The sequence below is a fragment of the Pecten maximus genome, chromosome 9 (genome assembly GCF_902652985.1).
Source record: "Pecten maximus chromosome 9, xPecMax1.1, whole genome shotgun sequence".
NCBI lineage: Eukaryota > Metazoa > Mollusca > Bivalvia > Pectinida > Pectinidae > Pecten > Pecten maximus.
In genome coordinates, this window is record NC_047023.1 from 24,773,406 (window position 1) to 24,791,835 (window position 18,430).

The 18,430-nt window shown below is 39.5% G+C and overlaps 1 protein-coding gene across 1 annotated transcript in view; it reads left to right on the plus strand.

Annotated features, from left to right (window-relative positions):
- The first annotated feature begins 2 nt into the window (after positions 1-2).
- The window catches only part of LOC117334097 (DNA repair protein REV1-like), a 39,803-nt gene continuing 21,375 nt past the window's right edge, over positions 3-18,430 (plus strand). The window contains exons 1-10 of the mRNA XM_033893547.1: positions 3-52; positions 2,042-2,173; positions 4,021-4,141; positions 5,784-5,955; positions 8,213-9,003; positions 9,365-9,660; positions 10,294-10,418; positions 11,720-11,874; positions 12,705-12,824; positions 13,297-13,517. Coding sequence (XP_033749438.1) covers positions 2,075-2,173; positions 4,021-4,141; positions 5,784-5,955; positions 8,213-9,003; positions 9,365-9,660; positions 10,294-10,418; positions 11,720-11,874; positions 12,705-12,824; positions 13,297-13,517 — 2,100 coding nt within the window. The 5' untranslated portion in view covers positions 3-52; positions 2,042-2,074. The remainder of the gene's footprint in view (positions 53-2,041; positions 2,174-4,020; positions 4,142-5,783; positions 5,956-8,212; positions 9,004-9,364; positions 9,661-10,293; positions 10,419-11,719; positions 11,875-12,704; positions 12,825-13,296; positions 13,518-18,430) is intronic.

The following is an 18,430-nucleotide window of genomic DNA, read 5'->3' on the forward strand; positions in this document are numbered from 1 at the left end:
GTATTGTAGAGGTTTTATAAACAAAATAATTTACCCTAACCACGCTCATATGGTAAGCAGAGAAACAGCTTTACATTTATTGTTTCCTTTTTTTGACAACATTAATACCGTAATCATGAAGAATTTTACAGCTCTATGGGAAGTGACGTTAACGTTCGTGTAAATTAACGAATAGTAGAAAGGAGAGTTGATAGCCACAAAATTTATTTGGCGGGTTTGTGCTGAGACATGGATTTTTGTATTTTTTTTTATGATAAAGTAAATTTGAAGTTGGCAGTTATCATTCACGTCCTGAACACAATATCAGATTCATAATTATTGTATTTCCTGATTCATTTTCCAAGTCAGTGTCATACATGTTACGACGATGTAGTCTACATAGATCTACTGCCTACAATATGTACAGATGTAAATGCTAAAAGTTCTACTTTCACTTCAGCAGGCTATAAATTAAACACGCATTAATGGATTGTCCTGGGCGCTCTGCCACAGTTAACACATCTAGTCACCCTGGAAATAATGTTAATCAATTGTGTGTATTTTATTTGGTGATTGTGTAAAACATGTAAAACACCTGCATGATACTAGTTTGCGGGTACAATTAATGTCCATGTAATATATGTACATTTGTGTAAAAGTAGAGAGTACAAGGTCACCTTACTAATTCAGACTAGTGGGAATTTACCTTTTGTCTACTGGTAGGGTGTTTGCCTTGAGAGCGGAAGGTCTCTAGTTCGTAGCCCGGCACAACCAGGATATTTTTCATTACTCATTCCTATTACAGATTTGGTGCTGTTGACCACTCCAAGTGAAAGCTATAGGAAATTGAGAGGCTAATTTGGAGATAGAGAAGCTGGGTTTTGGTTGTCATTGGGGGTGAAGACTTTGTAAAGGAGGGTGTAGTGTAAAAGTAGAGAGTATAATAACACCTTATTAGCTCAGACTAGTGGGAATTTCTCTTTAGCCAAGTGTTAGGATGTTTGCCTTGAGAGTTAAAGGTCACAAGTTCGAAGCCCAGCACAGACAGGATGATTTCCATTACTCCTTCCTATAACATTTGTATGTTTTGGTTAGGCTACTAGAAAGGAATCCTAACAGCTATCAGGAGAGAGCATTGCACCATATATATTACACATTATGACTGCGTAAACTCTAAACAGACTTCTTAATAAATGATCAACCTTCCCCACTGTTTGTCAACATTTAACTGATTAATTCAGTCGTACTATCTACATGTACTCCAGACTAGGTTCTTTTACACCAATTAAAAGTTCACATGCTACTCTTAAACTCACATAGATCTGATGTACTTTGATTTTGTACGCTGAGTCAAGGATCATCAAACCATGTCCTGTAACGAGGAAAATGCAACAGGCAGGCTTGTCCTGTTGTAAAAGTGAAAAAGTATAGGTCACCATACTAGCTCAGCCTTGTATGAGTTTAACCTAGTGGTAGGATGCTTGCCTTGAGAATGAGGTCGCTAGTTCAAACCCAGTGCACAGGCAGGGTAACTTTTCATTGCTCTTTAAGCTTCCCTATAACAGATTTGGTGCCATTGACCAGAAATCTTGGATTAATTTATTTCACTTTGTATTGATCTCTTAATCAGGCTTTATTATGACATCTGGTTGTCACATAGATTTTCAAGCAACATTTTCGTTCAATGGTTGCTTAAGAATTATTGCCCTTTTGTTGTATTTTTTATATTTTACTCTCGATCTTGAAGGTGAATATTTTCTTATTTTTGCCTAATTACTAAACTTCAATGTCACACATCCAAACACCATGCACTTCCACAAATTTGAATGCCATGTACATTCTAACACCACATATCCAAATGCTATATATCTGAAGGCCACATATATCCTAATGCCACATGTCATAATGTCACATGTACCGGTATATATTACATCCTAATGCCACATACATAACCTAACGCCACAAATCCTAATTCAACTTAACCAAACTTTTAATTATAGCCGAATGATTAATTATCAACCATTATTTGTAAAATATTTCTTTACCTTGTTTTATTTTTCAGATGTAAAGAAATTCATAAGTTGGGCATACCTTTATGAGTAACATGTCCAAACGTGGGAGGCGTGATGCGGTTTCCAGCAGTACAGGACGTGGCTTCAGTCGTATGTCTTCGGATAGTGTATGGGAAACACAGGTAAATAATAATATAACAAGTCATATTTTCCCTTATTGATTTCAACTGTTAGTATCCTCACCCTGACTTGTAGTTGTATGGTACTTCAGACGAACTTGCCGTGGATACAGGTGAATACAAGAAGTCTCACCAAAAATCCAGGTAATGTACCTGTGTGCATATAGCAAGCCCAACATGGAGATTCTTTTGATAATCCAGTTTTTATAGAGCCATCCTCAGAAAAAAATTTCGGCTATAGGTTAGCCTTCTTTAGAAAAACTATTAAAATTGGACCATCAAAATAATTTCCATGTTGACCTCGCTGTTTTATGCACACAGTATGTATATTATTTAGGCCACATTTCCCCCAGGGTTTTGATACCATTTCTAGGTCAACTGAGACAAAGACTCAGGTGACCTTTTGCAATCACCCATTGTCGATCGGCAAAGGTCAAAATTATCAATTATGTGGTCCCAACTCCAAAGTGGCCTGATATGGTAGAATCAATTACACTTCATAGATGCAATGGCCTTAAGGTGCTTTACCAAGATTGTGACCCTTGGTTCTCACATCTCCCCCTAGAATAGAGGGTAAAATTTACTTTGGTTCATATAGGAAAATCTCACTTTTGAACATTTTCTGTAATTGCCATTTGAAGGGGTTGAATGGCATAGCTAGCTAAAATTAGTTAAATTGACTGAAATATATATCAGAACTTGGATAACTATTTCAAAAGGCTCATGGACTTGTTATTTCACCACCATTATGAAACATTACATCAATTAACATACATTTAATCAATCCTTTTATTGGCCATATGGTAATGTGGGAAGTCAAGTTTAATGTGGGAAGTGAAGTTTAATGTGGGAAGTGAAGTTTAATGTGGGAAGTCAAGTTTAATGTGGGAAGTCAAGTTTAATGTGGGAAGTGAAGTTTAATGTGGGATGTCAAGTTTAATGTGGGAAGTCAAGTTTAATGTGGGAAGTCAAGTTTAATGTGGGATGTCAAGTTTAATGTGGGAAGTCAAGTTTAATGTGGGATGTCAAGTTTAATGTGGGAAGTCAAGTTTAATTTGGGAAGTCAAGTTTAATGTGGGAAGTCAAGTTTAATCTGGGAAGTCAAGTTTAATGTGGGAAGTCAAGTTTAATGTGGGATGTCAAGTTTAATGTGGGAAGTCAAGTTTAATGTGGGAAGTCAAGTTTAATGTGGGATATCAAGTTTAATTTGGGAAGTCAAGTTTAATGTGGGAAGTCAAGTTTAATTTGGGAAGTGAAGTTTAATGTGGGAAGTCAAGTTTAATGTGGGATGTCAAGTTTAATGTGGGAAGTCAAGTTTAATGTGGGATGTCAAGTTTAATGTGGGAAGTCAAGCAGAATACCTGTAGGAACCCTTACTGATGTGGTTGAGCAGGTGACCCCTATATCAGATTGGGGATTCAATTAAACCTTGTGACTTTGGTTTAGCATATGACCCCTGTATCCAGTTGGGGATTAAAACCCTGACTTTGCAGTTGAGCAGGTGACTCCTGTATCAGATTTGGGATTAAAACGCTTACTTTGGTTGAGCCCGTGACCTCTGTATCCGATTCGGGATTCAAACATGTACTCTTCTGATAATAGTCAAGTGTGCTGTTCCCTGTGACATACATCCACCTATAATACCTGTGATACTCTGATAATGACGTCAGAAGGAGAATAAGAAAAAAAGTAGAAATTTTCATTCAATTTAAGACAATCAAACTGATTTAAAAGATATTATTCAATATATTTTATTACATTAATAATTTTTCCGATCTATTGATTTATTTTGTCTTAGTTTAAATCGTTGTAGCATTCTTACCTGTCACGAAAACTGTTATTGACTTTAGGGAGGGTACATGGCGGCCAAGATGCAGAAGCTCCATGATCAGCATAGAAAGGATACGAAGCCTGGGGAAAATACCAGTAACATATTCAAGGGAGTGGCTATTTATGTTAATGGGTATACAAGTGAGTATGACTTTCGGTCAGGTGACTGAGAAATTACTTCTCTTTAAGGTGAATGTTCTGTCAGATTTTTTAGCATTCTCCAGAGTTCAAGTCTTGTGATTTTGTGCAGGCCCTTTAGAATCCTGTACTAAGCCCAGGAGGCTAATACATTAACTTTGACTCTATGTAGGGGTTTGGCTTATTGCAGGACAAAGAAATAGTATTCATTAGGATTTCTACTGAATTTTAATAGATATGAAGGCCATATTACACATTGTCTTGTTGGTATAAGCTGATGGTTTATATGATATGCATAGGACAATCTAGAGAAGACCTGTTTCAAGCAGTCACTTTGTATGAGTTGACACATCATTGTCGTAAGATTTGACACATCTCTGTTGTATGAGTTGACACATCATTGTTGTATGTTTTGACACATCACTGTCGTAGGATTTGACACATCACTGTTGTATGATTTGACACATCACTGTCGTAGGATTTGACACATAATTTGTTGTATGATTTGACACATCACTGTCATATTATTAGACACATCACTGTTGTATGATTTGACACATCACTGTTGTATGATTTGACACATCACTGTTGTATGATTTGACACATCTCTGTCGTATGATTTGACACATCACTGTCATATTATTAGACACATCACTGTCGTATGATTTGACACATCACTGTCATAGATTTGACACATCACTGTTGTATGATTTGACACATCACTGTTGTATGATTTGACACATCACTGTTGTATGATTTGACACATCACTGTTGTATGATTTGACACATCACTGTCGTAGATTTGACACATCACTGTTGTATGATTTGACACATCTCTGTTGTATGATTTGACACATCACTGTTGTATGATTTGACACATCACTGTCTTATGATTTGACACATCACTGTCATATTATTAGACACATCACTGTCGTATGATTTGACACATCACTGTCGTAGATTTGACACATCACTGTTGTATGATTTGACACATCTCTGTTGTATGATTTGACACATCACTGTTGTATGATTTGACACATCACTGTTGTATGATTTGACACATCACTGTTGTATGATTTGACACATCACTGTTGTATGATTTGACACATCTCTGTTGTATGATTTGACACATCACTGTCGTATGATTTGACACATCACTGTTGTATGATTTGACACATCTCTGTTGTATGATTTGACACATCACTGTCGTATGATTAGACCATCACTGTGGTATGATTTGACCATCACTGTGGTATGATTTGACCATCACTGTGGTATGATTTGACCATCACTGTTTTATGATTTGACACATCACTGTTGTATGATTTGACACATCTCTGTTGTATGATTTGACACATCACTGTCGTATGATTAGACCATCACTGTGGTATGATTTGACCATCACTGTGGTATGATTTGACCATCACTGTGGTATGATTTGACCATCACTGTTTTATGATTTGACCATCACTGCTGTATGATTTGACCATCACTGCTGTATGATTTGACCATCACTGCTGTATGATTTGACCATCACTGCTGTATGATTTGACCATCACTGCTGTATGATTTGACTATCATTGCTGTATGATTTGACCATCACTGCTGTATGATTTGACCATCACTGTTTTATGATTTGACTCAGAGCCGTCGTCTGATGAGCTGAAGCGTCTGGTTTTGTCCCACGGAGGCCAATATGAACACTACCTTTACAAGACAAGGGTCACTCATATCATCGCCACTAACCTCACTAACAGTAAGATCAAGGACCTGATGAAGAACGGCAAGGTTGTCAGGCCAGAGTGGATTACAGACAGGTTAGTGGGCTAAATAGATAAAGCTAAGGGTAAATGATGTTTCCCTTTATTTTTAGCTCACCTGGCCCGAAGGGCCAGTGAGCTTATGGCATGGCGCAGCGTCCGTCGTCCGACGTCCGTCGTCCGTCCGTCAACTTTTCCTTTAAATCGCTACTAGTCCTAAACTACTCAGTGGATTTTGACCAAATTTGGTCTGAAGCATCCTTGGGTGAAGGGGAACCAATTTTGTATAAACGGTGGGTCTGGCCCCCCAGGGGCCTTAGGGGCGGGGCCCAATAGGGGAAATATAGCAAATTCTTTAAAATCCTTCTTCTTCTGTAGAAATGAAGGGATTTGATTCATATTTGGTCTGAAGCCTCCTTGGGTGAAGGGGAACCAATTTTGTATAAACAGTGGGTCTGGCCCCCCAGGGGCCTTAGGGGCGGGGCCCAATAGGGGAAATATAGCAAATTCTTTAAAATCCTTCTTCTTCTGTAGAAATGAAGGGATTTGATTCATATTTGGTCTGAAGCCTCCTTGGGTGAAGGGGAACCAATTTTGTATAAACAGTGGGTCTGGCCCCCCAGGGGCCTTAGGGGCGGGGCCCGATAGGAGAAATATAGCAAATTCTTTAAAATCCTTCTTCTTCTGTAGAAATGAAGGGATTTGATTCATATTTGGTCTGAAGCATCCTTGGGTGAAGGGGAACCAATTTTGTATAAACGGTGGGTCTGGCCTCCTAGGGGCCTGAGGGGCGGGGCCCAATAGGGGAAATATAGCAAATTCTTTGAAATCCTTCTTCTTCTGTAGGAATAAAGGGATTTGATCCATATTTGGTCTGAAACATCCTTGGGTGAAGGGGAACCAATTTTGTATAAACGGTGGGTCTGGCCTCCCAGGGGCCTGAGGGGCGGGGCCCAATAGGGGAAATATAGCAAATTCTTTAAAATCCTTCTTCTTCTGTAGAAATGAAGGGATTTGATCCATGTTTGGTCTGAAGCATCCTTGGGTGAAGGGGAACCAATTTTGTATAAACGGTTGGTCTGGCCTCCTAGGGGCCTGAGGGGCGGGACCCAATAGGGGAAATATAGCAAATTCTTTAAAATCCTTCTACTTCTGTAGGAATAAAGGGATTTGATCCATATTTGGTCTGAAACATCCTTGGGTGAAGGGAAACCAATTTTGTATAAACGGTTGGTCTGGCCCCCAGGGGCCTTAGTGGTGGGGCCCAATAGGGGAAATAGGGTTAATCCTTTAAATCGCTACTAGTCATAAAGTTATAAATGAATTTGAACCAAATTTGGTCAGTAACATTCTTGGGAGAAGGGGAACAGAGTTTGTATACATTTTTACTCTGAACCCCCAGGGGCCTGAGGGGCGGAGCCAAATATGGGAAATAGACATTAGTCTTTAAATCGCTACTGGTCATAAAAATTTTCATGGATTTTAATTAGATTTGGTCAGGAACATCCTTGGGGGAAGGGGAACCGATTTTGTATAAATTTTTACTCTGAACCCTCAGGGGCCTGAGGGGCGGGGCCAAATAGGGGAAATAGGGTTAATCCTTTAAATCGCTACTAGTCATAAAGTTATGGATGAATTTGAACAGGAACATCCTTGGGAGGAGGGGGAACAGAGTTTGTATAAATTTTTACTCTGAACCCCCAGGGGCCTGAGGGGCGGGGCCAAATAGGGGAATAGAGATTAGTCTTTAAATTGCTACAAGTCATAAAGTTATGAATGAATTAGAACCATATTTGGTCAGGAACACCCTTGGGGGGAGGGGAACAGAGTTTGTATAAATTTTACTCTGAACACCCAGGGGCCTGAGGGGCAGAGTCTAAGAGGCCCAAGGGTCTTTCCCCACCCTAAGGGACTTAGTTTCTTCAAAGACAATTAGGTTGTAAAAATAATCCATAGGGTCTTTCAGTCCCTTAGAGAGTATGTGTATGAATAAATTGAACATGAACATTACTTTGACATTTGGTCAAATCCAACCAGGTGAGCGATACAGGCCCCATGGGCCTCTTGTTTTATTGTATTTTCATATTTATGAAACAGTTGAAATTCTACTCGATATAAGATAAAATAACCTAAACTAGCAACTTTCAGCATTATGATTGACCGTACACAAGACTAATGAACGGTGCTGTTATGGCTGGAGAGAGATTTTATACAATTTCTTCTTTTTTCCTTTTTGTATTTTAGCATAAAAGCTGGTCGTTTGCTGTTACGACCAGAGAGAGATTTTATACAATGTCATTTTGTTACATTTCAGCATTAAGGCTGGTCGTTTGTTGTCATATTCCCAGTATCTGCTGTACACAGCTCAGGGAGGACGGCAGCACGGTCTAGAAACCTTCTCTACCCACACCATCACTCATCACAGCAGCACTAGTGTTGACACGAATATGTCACGTTTTGATGATAATAGAGACATTTCTGTGGGTAGGAGTGCTTCTTCTCATAGCAGTTTAGATTCTGCTTCAAAAGAAATGGAGAACTCAGAATTATATTTTGATGAATTCAAAAGGAAAAAGAATAATGGGAAAGAGGCAGAAAATCTGACTGAAGAAGTCAATGGTTATTTGAAGGACCAAGGTTTCGACCCACATCTGAATAAATTTATTGACCACAAACCAAGGGAAGTAATGCTCAGTAACAGTGTAGCCCAGGAGGACAACAGTTTCAGAGTGACCTCCCCTGGAGCAAGTAATGCTGTGAATGGTCATGGAACATCAAACTCCAAACAAACTGGAATGGCCAGGGCAGGAGAACCAGCTTTTTTAAATGAGTTCTATTCTAATTCTCGTCTTCATCATCTCTCCACATGGAAGTCAGAATGGCGTGCCTATGTGAAGACACTACAAGGCCATAGTTCAGATTTTTCTGGGAGGAGTAAATTGATAGAGGTAGTCAACAGACAACACCAGGATATGAAAAGCATGCTGGGAAATGGACATCATTTGGGAACAAAGCTATGTGGGAAACCATCACGCATCATTATGCATATAGACATGGACTGTTTTTTTGTGTCAGTTGGTCTAAGGAAACGGCCAGATCTGCGAGGTACGGACATTGTTATGGTTTTTAACTGTAACGTTTGTTTTTTATGGGATTCTTTTTTCATTTTGGCCCTACATCTAATTAGATGCTGGTTCCCTTTAATAATCAGGTTGTCTGTTTATCCTTTTTTTTTTATTATGAACTAAATAGATACATGCATACTAAAAGTAAAAATTCAAAAGAAAATTGAAGTCAGTTTTACATTTTCTGCAAAATTTACTTCCTGTGTTCTTTCATCTTTTTTTCATAAAACTGTGAAAATTTAATCCAATTGAATAGCATCCTTTAAGATATACTTAATTAAGCTAGTAGAAAGTACAACAAACATTTTTCTACTACAGATATTTTTTCAATGATATTTTAGGGAAGCCAGTGGCTGTTACTCATTCCAGAGGACAAGGAATGAAGGCCCCCGTACCTGGGTCAAACCCCGCCCTCGAACGACAGCAATGGGAACTCCGACGTAATCAGGGAGGGAAAAAGGGAAGGAAGCGTGCCACACAACTCGTACAACCTGTGTTAGATGAGGGTATAGAGGTAGATGATGAAGAAGATGATACTGTTGATGATGAGATGGTTGTTCCTGAAGCTGCTCAGGAGAATTCAGAATCCTTCCACTCTATGGCAGAGATCGCTTCCTGTAGCTATGAAGCTCGACAGGTGAATTTATCATGAGTTAATAATACTTAATGTAAACAGTTGTGAACATTTATCTTATGAACTGTTGTGAACATTTATCTGATGAACAGTTGTGAACATTTATCTGATGAACAGTTGTGAACATTTATCTGATGAACAGTTGCGAAACATTTATCTGATGAACAGTTACGAACATTTATCTAATAAAGTGTCATGAACATTTATCTGATAAGTACAAGTTCAAGTTCTTTATTAACTTTGAGTCTTCCGACTCATCAGTATCCTACACATACACAATATACAAATTTATATAACATTGACAACATCAAAAAATGATAAATTCCTGCCAGAGATAATATCCTCGGAGAGCATAACTATGTTAAAGAAATTCTTTTGACATTTCCCGGTTTGATATATTTGGCCAATTTTTCTAATTCTGTGGTATTTTGTCCGTTAAATAACTGTATCAATTAGTTTTAAACATTTATTTGATATTTGTAATGAAGAGCAGGATGTTTATTTGTGTAATTAATATCTATGTTAATACTACGTTAAAACTAAATACTCAATTTGGATTAAGAAATATAAGTTTTACTCGCCCTTTGGAGCTCTATATAAGGCCTAGTGTATATAATACCTGACAACTTTTCACAGTCTGGCGTTCGTAATGGGATGTTTATGGGGAAGGCCAGACAGCTGTGTCCAGGACTGCTCACTATTCCATATGACTTTGATGGCTACCAGGAAGTATCCAAAGTTCTGTACGACACTGTCGCAAGGTAAAATAGAGTTTTATGTCTTTCCATGGTTCCACCATATTACCTTTGGTTTGGATAGTCAGGTGGCAAAGTGGTAACACTCATTTTTCACCTAGGCAGTTAGGGTTTTATTCCCCGACCTGACGTGAAAAGGTACAGGGTCACCTGGCCGAATGCGTGGGTTTTCCCCCCCGGGTTCTCTGGTTCCCTCCCACACTAAGACCCCTCGCACACTTCTGTCTAGGCCAACAGGATTAATATATGTTGATAACTTGGTTCGCAATTGTTTTAAAATAAATAAAGTTTACCATTTATTGGCAGGGGGCATTAATTATATTATTTTCCGGTTTACTAACCACCTAAGGTGATAGACTCAAGAGTTTAAAATAATGACTTTGATTTGTTTTAAGATCATATTTCAATCATGTTAAAACTGTGAAGTAACCTTGAGGCAATTTCAAGGTGACTATTGGGCTGAGCCTTCCAAATCCTCCAATCCAATGTTTTTGAATAACTTGGAGGCCTGCATTATGATATTTGCCTACAGATTGATGTATAAGTAACTTCACAATTGCATTTTCAAGATCATAGTGTCTACTGAGTTAAAATACTGCATATGAATATTACTTTGAACATTTAACAGCATGGCTTTAAAAGGTCACAGACATGGGATGTGTTTGTCAGATGTATTGTATGATATTATGTAGATTAATCCATAGCCTTGTTTGGTCTTGATTCTCCATTAATTAAGGTTGGAAGATTCTCCATTAATTAAGGTTGGAAAAAGTTTTAAGACAGTTGACAGAGAATTAAAGAGAAATTAAGTGATCTGAACCATCCTTCATAGAGATATGTTGTGTGTATTTATATACCATATGAATGACATCTGTATCATGGTCATAGATATGTGTTGTATTTATATACCATATGAATGACATTTGTATCACGGTCATAGATATGTTGTATTTATATACCATATGAATGACATCTGTATCACGGTCATAGATATGTTGTATTTATATACCATATGAATGACATCTGTATCACGGTCATAGATATGTTGTATTTATATACCATATGAATGGCATTGGTATCCTGTCACTGTAGACCTTAGACTTGTTTTAACACACTCAAATTAAAAAAAAGAAATGTCAAAGTTTAAAAGATTAATTCATTGATAATACTACCATAATATATGGCGTAGAATATACATATATAAATAAGATTTAGCATAATCATAATTAATAAATCAATGATTTTAGTTCTACCATAAGATAACCACTGAATGTTTACAGTAAACGGTGAGTTTATATTGTGGTCAGGTATACACACGACATTGAGGCGGTCAGTTGTGATGAGATGTTAGTGGACTGTACAGACCTGTTGTCCACTACCGGGGCAGGACCACTGGACTTCGCCTCACTCCTCCGACAGGAACTTGTGGACAAGACTGGCTGTCCTGCCTCAGCTGGCATGGGTAAAGTCTCAGAACTTCTCTGACACTCCTAGTTACTGAATTCTTTTATTTCTATCAGATATAAGTTAAAACCAAAGTAACTGATGTCAACAAAGACCTATCACTGTTACATTGTTACATGGCTGGATTGGCGAAAAATATGTCACTAGAGGGCACTGTTATTAGTCCCCTACTGGTGAAACAAGGGGGGACTATAGGTTTCCTCATGTCTGTCTGTCTGTCCATATGTCAGTCCTTCCACTCAGTTTTCCACACTTTTCTCGGCCATGCTTCAAGGTATATTGGTGAAAGTTGGTATGTATCTTCAATATTAGTAGCTACAGATCAAGTTCAAGTTTCAAGGTTTTTGGGTCAAGGTTACTGTTACTATATTTAGCAGGGCTGGTAGTGGACATGTATTGTTTTAGCAAGACCCTGCATGCTTGTTTAATTGGTAAAAATATGTCACAAGAGTGTTATTTAATTGTGCAAAATTAACAGAGGGCACTACTATTTATTTGTGACAGTTTGTTCAAAGCTTAATTTGATTAATGAGTCTCTTACCACAAATTTTCATAATTGTACTGTAGAGAAACATCTGACATTTCACAATCAATTTTGTTTTTGTTTGTCTGAAGAAAATTATTTTGTATAACTATAGAAATGTATGAATGGTCATTTTGGGGGGAGGCCCAATAGGGGAAGCAGATATAGGTCTTCATTAAGTGTGAAGCGGTTTTAATCAAATCTAATCATAAACAGTAGTAGGTCAGATGGATTTGGATAAACTTTATGTAGAATGTGTCCCATATTGACTTCCTGTTATATAAAACTTATCTTCATATTTGTAGGATCCAATATACTATTGGCCAAGATGGCTACAAGGAAAGCCAAACCTAACGGTCAATATTATCTCCAATCAGACGAGGTGCTGGACTTCATCAGTGAGCAGACTATTCAGAATATTCCAGGTTAGTAGCTATCAATACCAAAATCTTTTAACCCCTAACAGAGTATCTGAATAACTTTATTACAGGTTTGATTCATTTACACAATATTGATAAGGTTTAAAATAAAGACACTATGGGGAAAAACCTTTTGATATACATCATGTACATGGAAATGGTTAGGTATTAGACTAGAGAATTGAAGTGTTCAAATCCATGAAGGAGGAGAAACTGGAAGGGAAGAGACTGAACTACAACCAATCAAGAGAGAGGTCACTAGGTCATCACATAGCCAATCAGAAAGAGAGAGAGAGGTCACTTGATCTGTGGTTCTATTGAAAACAAAATATTGATAATTCAAAATAACAATTATGCTAGTGTAATAGTAGTGTTTAGCCATCATTTAATCTGTATAAAGAAGTTGATACTCTTAACTGAAATGTACAAATCTTTGTAGCAATGAGAAAAAAAGGTTAAAACTATTTCATCATACCAGGTGTTGGTTGGTCCATGTCCAAAAAATTAAAAAGCATGAACATTGAGAAATGTGGAGATCTGCAAAAGGTGTCACTAGGGGTCCTCCAGAAGGAGTTTGGACCAAAAACTGGCCAATCACTGTACAGATACTGCAGAGGAGAGGATGATCGGCCAATCAAAATTGAGCAGGAGAGGAAATCTGTATCTGCAGAAATAAACTATGGCATCCGCTTCAAACATGTAAGTTGGTAATACTTCAGTCAGGTTTATTGTTAATTTATTTGGCAGCATTATGTAAAATGATTTATTTGAATGAATGAAGTTTATTTTAGTAGTACTAAGTTCCGTGGTAAGTACAGTAATTCAATGGTATGTGTGTAAACTACTGAAAGATGGTATGATTATGAAAATAAATGACATATTAAGAATCTAAGAATGATACTCACATACATTATAATTTTCAAACTTTTGAAGAAAAAAGTTTAAAAATTAAGAAAATATATCGGTGTTCTATATACTGTGTACATGTAGTTGGTTATTAGCTCACCTGGACCGAAGGTCCGGTGAGCTTATGTCATGGCGCAGCGTCCGTCGTCCGTCCGTCCGTCCGTCAACATTTGCATCAAATCACTACTAGTCAAAAAGTTCTTATTGGATTTTGACCAAATTTGGCCAGAAACATTCTTGGCAGAAGATGAACAGATTTTGCATAAATGGTGACTCTGACCCCCAAGGGGCCAAAGGGGCGGGGCCCAATAGGGGAAATAGAGGTAATTCTTTTAAATCGCTACTAGTCATAAAGTTATGAATGAATTTGAACCCAATTTGGTCAGAAACATCCTTGGGGGAAGGGGAACAGATTTTGCATAAATGGTGGCTCTGACCCAAGAGGGGCCTGAGGGGCGGGGCCCAATAGGGGAAATTGAGGCAATTCCTTTAAATCGCTACTAGTCATAAAGTTATGAATGGATTTGAACCCAATTTGGTCAGAAACATCCTTGAGGGAAGGGGAACAGATTTTGCATAAATGGTGGCTCTGACCCCAAAGGGGCCAAAGGGGCGGGGCCCAATAGGGGAAATAGAGTTATTCCTTTAAATCGCTACTAGTCATAACGTTATGAATGGATTTGAACCCTATTTGGTCAGAAACATCCTTGGGGGAAGGAGAACAGATTTTGCATAAATGGTGACTCTGACCCCCGAGGGGCCAAAGGGGCGGGGCCCAATAGGGGAAATAGAGGTAATTCATTTGAATCGCTACTAGTCATAAAGTTATGAATGGATTTAAACCCAATTTGGTCAGAAACATGTTTGGGGGAAGGGGAACGGAACAGATTTTGCATAAATGGTGACTCTGACCACAAAGGGGCCAAAGGGGTGGGGCCCAATAGGGGAAATAGAGGTAATTCCTTTAAATCGCTACTGGTCATAAAGTTATGAATGGATTTGAACCCAATTTAGTCAGAAACATCCTTGAGGGAAGGAGAACAGATTTTGCATAAATGGTGGCTCTGACCCCCGATGGGCCAAAGGGGCGGGGCCCAGTAGGGGAAATAGAGGTAATACATTTGAATCGCTACTTGTCATTAAGTTATGAATGAATTTGAACCCAATTTGGTCAGAAACATCCTTGAGGGAAGGGGAACAGATTTTGCATAAATGGTGGCTCTGACCCCGGAGGGGCCAAAGGGGCGGGGCCCAATAGAGGAAATAGAGGTAATTCCTTTAAATCGCTACTAGTCATAAAGTTATGAATGGATTTGAACCCAATTTGGTCAGAACATCCTTGGGGGAAGGGGAACAGATTTTGCATAAATGGTGGCTCTGACCCCAAAGGGGCCAAAGGGGCGGGCCCAATAGGGGAAATAGAGGTAATTCCTTTAAATCGCTACTAGTCATAAAGTTATGAATGCATGTTCTAAAAACAATTCTTGAGGTTTTTCAGACCTTAGAGAGTCTGGACTTCATTAATCTTTAAAGCAGTTCAGATTCCCACACTATAACCATATATAGCATTGTTAGAGATTTACAAATAAAACAAATTGAATATGAACATTATTTTGACATTTGGTCTAATCCAACCAGGTGAGCGATACAGGCCCCATGGGCCTCTTGTATTATCTGAGGATTTAGTTTTGCTATAATCACCGTCATTGAATATAGCGCAAAAATAAATACCTAGCGAATATTTATGCAAACATGTGTCCAGAAGTGTTTACTGCAGAATGTCTACAAAGTGTGATTGAACAGATTTAATACCAGGTAACTGTAAAATGTTAGCCCTGTGAGATGTAAGCTTTGTGAGATGTAAGTCCTGTGAGATGTTAGCCCTGTGAGATGTAAGCTTTGTGAGATGTAAGTCCTGTAAGATGTTAGCCTTGTGAGATGTAAGTCCTGTAAGATGTTAGCCCTGTGAGATGTTAGCCCTGTGAGATGTTAGCCCTGTGAGATGTAAGGCCTGTGAGATGTTAGCCCTGTGAGATGTTAGCCCTGTGAGATGTAAGCCCTGTGAGATGTAAGTCCTGTGAGATGTGAGCCCTGTGAGATGTAAGCCCTGTGAGATGTTAGCCCTGTGAGATGTAAGCCCCGAGAGATGTTAGCCCTGGGAGATGTAAGCCCTGTGAGATGTAAGCCCTGGGAGATGTAAGCCCTGTGAGATGTTAGCTTTGTGAGATGTTAGCCCTGTGAGATGTAAGCCCTGTGAAATGTAAGCCTTGTGAGATGTAAACCCTGTGAGATGTTAGCCCTGTGAGATGTAAGCCCTGTGAGATATAAGCCCTGTGAGATGTAAGCCCTGTGAGATGTAAGCCCTGTGAGATGTAAGCCCTGTGAGATGTTAGGCCTGTGAGATATTATCCCTGTGAGATGTAAGCCCTGTGATATGTTAGCCTTGTGAGATGTTAGCCCTGTGAGATGTTAGCCCTGTGAGATGTAAGCCTTGTGAGATGTAAGCCCTGTGAGATGTAAACCCTGTGAGAAGTAAGCCGTGTGAGATGTAAGCCCCGACAGATGTTAGCCTTGTAAGATGTTAACCCTGTGAGATGTAAGCCCCAAGAGATGTTAGCCCCGAGAGATGTTAGCCCTGTGAGATATTAGCCTTGTGAGATGTAAGCTTTGTGAGATGTAAGTCCTGTAAGATGTTAGCCCTGTGAGATATTAGCCTTGTGAGATGTAAGCTTTGTGAGATGTAAGCCCTGACAGATGTTAGCCTTGTAAGATGTTAGCCCTGTGAGATGTAAGCCCCAAGAGATGTTAGCCCCGAGAGATGTTAGCCCTGTGAGATGTAAGCCCTGTGAGATGTAAGCTTTGTGAGATGTAAGTCCTGTAAGATGTTAGCCTTGTGAGATGTAAACCCTGTAAGATGTAAGCCCTGTGAGATGTTAGCCCTGTGAGATGTTAGCCCTGTGAGATGTTAGCCCTGTGAGATGTAAGCCCCGAGAGATGTTAGCCCTGGGAGATGTAAGCCCTGTGAGATGTAAGCCCTGGGAGATGTAAGCCCTGGGAGATGTTAGCTTTGTGAGATGTTAGCCCTGTGAGATGTAAGCCCTGTGAAATGTAAGCCTTGTGAGATGTAAACCCTGTGAGATGTTAGCCCTGTGAGATGTAAGCCCTGTGAGATATAAGCCCTGTGAGATGTAAGCCCTGTGAGATGTTAGGCCTGTGAGATATTATCCCTGTGAGATGTAAGCCCTGTGATATGTTAGCCTTGTGAGATGTTAGCCCTGTGAGATGTTATCCCTGTGAGATGTAAGCCTTGTGAGATGTAAGCCCTGTGAGATGTAAACCCTGTGAGAAGTAAGCCGTGTGAGATGTAAGCCCCGACAGATGTTAGCCTTGTAAGATGTTAGCCCTGTGAGATGTAAGCCCCAAGAGATGTTAGCCCCGAGAGATGTTAGCCCTGTGAGATATTAGCCTTGTGAGATGTAAGCTTTGTGAGATGTAAGCCCCGACAGATGTTAGCCTTGTAAGATGTTAGCCCTGTGAGATGTAAGCCCCAAGAGATGTTAGCCCCGAGAGATGTTAGCCCTGTGAGATATTAGCCTTTTGAGATGTTAGCCATGTGAGATGTTATCCCCGAGAGATGTTAGCCTTGTGAGATGTTAGCCCTGTGAGATGTAAGCCCTGTGAGATATTAGCCCTGTGAGATGTTAGCCTTGTGAGATGTAAGCCCTGTGAGATGTTATCCTTGTGAGATGTAAGCCCTGTGAGATGTTAGCCCTGTGATATGTAAGCCCTGTGAGATGTAAGCCCTGTGAGATGTAAGCCTTGTGAGATGTAAGCCCTCTGAGATGTTATCCTTGTGAGATGTAAGCCATGTGAGATGTAAGCCCTGTGAGATGTAAGCCCTGTGAGATGTTAGCCTTGTGAGATGTAAGCCCTGTGAGATGTAAGTCCTGTGAGATGTAAGTCCTGTGAGATGTTAGCCCTGTAAGATGTTAGCCTTGTGAGATGTTAGCCCTGTGAGATGTAAGCCCCAAGAGATGTTAGCCCCGAGAGATGTTAGCCCTGTGAGATATTAGCCTTTTGAGATGTTAGCCATGTGAGATGTTATCCCCGAGAGATGTTAGCCTTGTGAGATGTTAGCCCTGTGAGATGTAAGCCCTGTGAGATATTAGCCCTGTGAGATGTTAGCCTTGTAAGATGTTAGCCCTGTGAGATGTAAGCCCCAAGAGATGTTAGCCCCGAGAGATGTTAGCCCTGTGAGATATTAGCCTTTTGAGATGTTAGCCATGTGAGATGTTATCCCCGAGAGATGTTAGCCTTGTGAGATGTTAGCCCTGTGAGATGTAAGCCCTGTGAGATATTAGCCCTGTGAGATGTTAGCCTTGTGAGATGTAAGCCCTGTGAGATGTTATCCTTGTGAGATGTAAGCCCTGTGAGATGTTAGCCCTGTGATATGTAAGCCCTGTGAGATGTAAGCCCTGTGAGATGTAAGCCTTGTGAGATGTAAGCCCTCTGAGATGTTATCCTTGTGAGATGTAAGCCATGTGAGATGTAAGCCCTGTGAGATGTAAGCCCTGTGAGATGTTAGCCTTGTGAGATGTAAGCCCTGTGAGATGTAAGTCCTGTGAGATGTAAGTCCTGTGAGATGTTAGCCCTGTAAGATGTTAGCCTTGTGAGATGTAAGCCCTGTGAGATGTAAGCCCTGGGAG